The sequence below is a fragment of the Phascolarctos cinereus genome, unplaced genomic scaffold (genome assembly GCF_003287225.1).
Source record: "Phascolarctos cinereus isolate Bilbo 61053 unplaced genomic scaffold, phaCin_HiC Scaffold_3;HRSCAF=262, whole genome shotgun sequence".
In the NCBI taxonomy this organism is placed as follows: domain Eukaryota; kingdom Metazoa; phylum Chordata; class Mammalia; order Diprotodontia; family Phascolarctidae; genus Phascolarctos; species Phascolarctos cinereus.
Genome location: NW_027555736.1, coordinates 61927501 through 61927857, shown reverse-complemented (window position 1 = coordinate 61927857; position 357 = coordinate 61927501). Strand labels below are relative to the sequence as shown.

At 48.2% G+C, this 357-nt stretch overlaps 1 protein-coding gene across 1 annotated transcript in view; it reads left to right on the top strand.

The window, feature by feature from the left end:
- Nucleotides 1-229: 229 nt before the first annotated feature.
- The window catches only part of LOC110201591 (rap1 GTPase-GDP dissociation stimulator 1-like), a gene marked incomplete at its 5' end in the record, with an annotated part of 77249 nt that continues 77121 nt past the window's right edge, over nucleotides 230-357 (top strand). Inside the window, one exon of the mRNA XM_020977358.2 lies at nucleotides 230-323. Coding sequence (XP_020833017.2) covers nucleotides 230-323 — 94 coding nt within the window. The remainder of the gene's footprint in view (nucleotides 324-357) is intronic.

The following is a 357-nucleotide window of genomic DNA, read 5'->3' as shown; positions in this document are numbered from 1 at the left end:
CAAGCCACAATAGAAGGATTAAGTAATTAGAGGGGATTGAATTAGTTCAGAGATCAGGGTCACCAAGAGAAAGACTGAGAGAGGGAAAAAAAGAGGGAGAGAGAGGAGGAGGGAGAGAGGAAGAAAGAAAGGGTGGGGGTGGGGGCCAGAGAGGGGACAGGAGATAGAGAAGGGAGTTAGAGGGAGCTGGGAGCTGCCCGGCTTTAGCAAGCTATAAAGATATTCTCCTTCTTCGCAGCTTGGTAGCTCCAGGGGACGGAACCTCACGTTTAGAGCTTGGCTACTCTGTGCTATCTCATTTTTTAGATCATCAGCTGCGATGGGTGAGTAAACCTCCTACTAAAAATAGGAAGATGT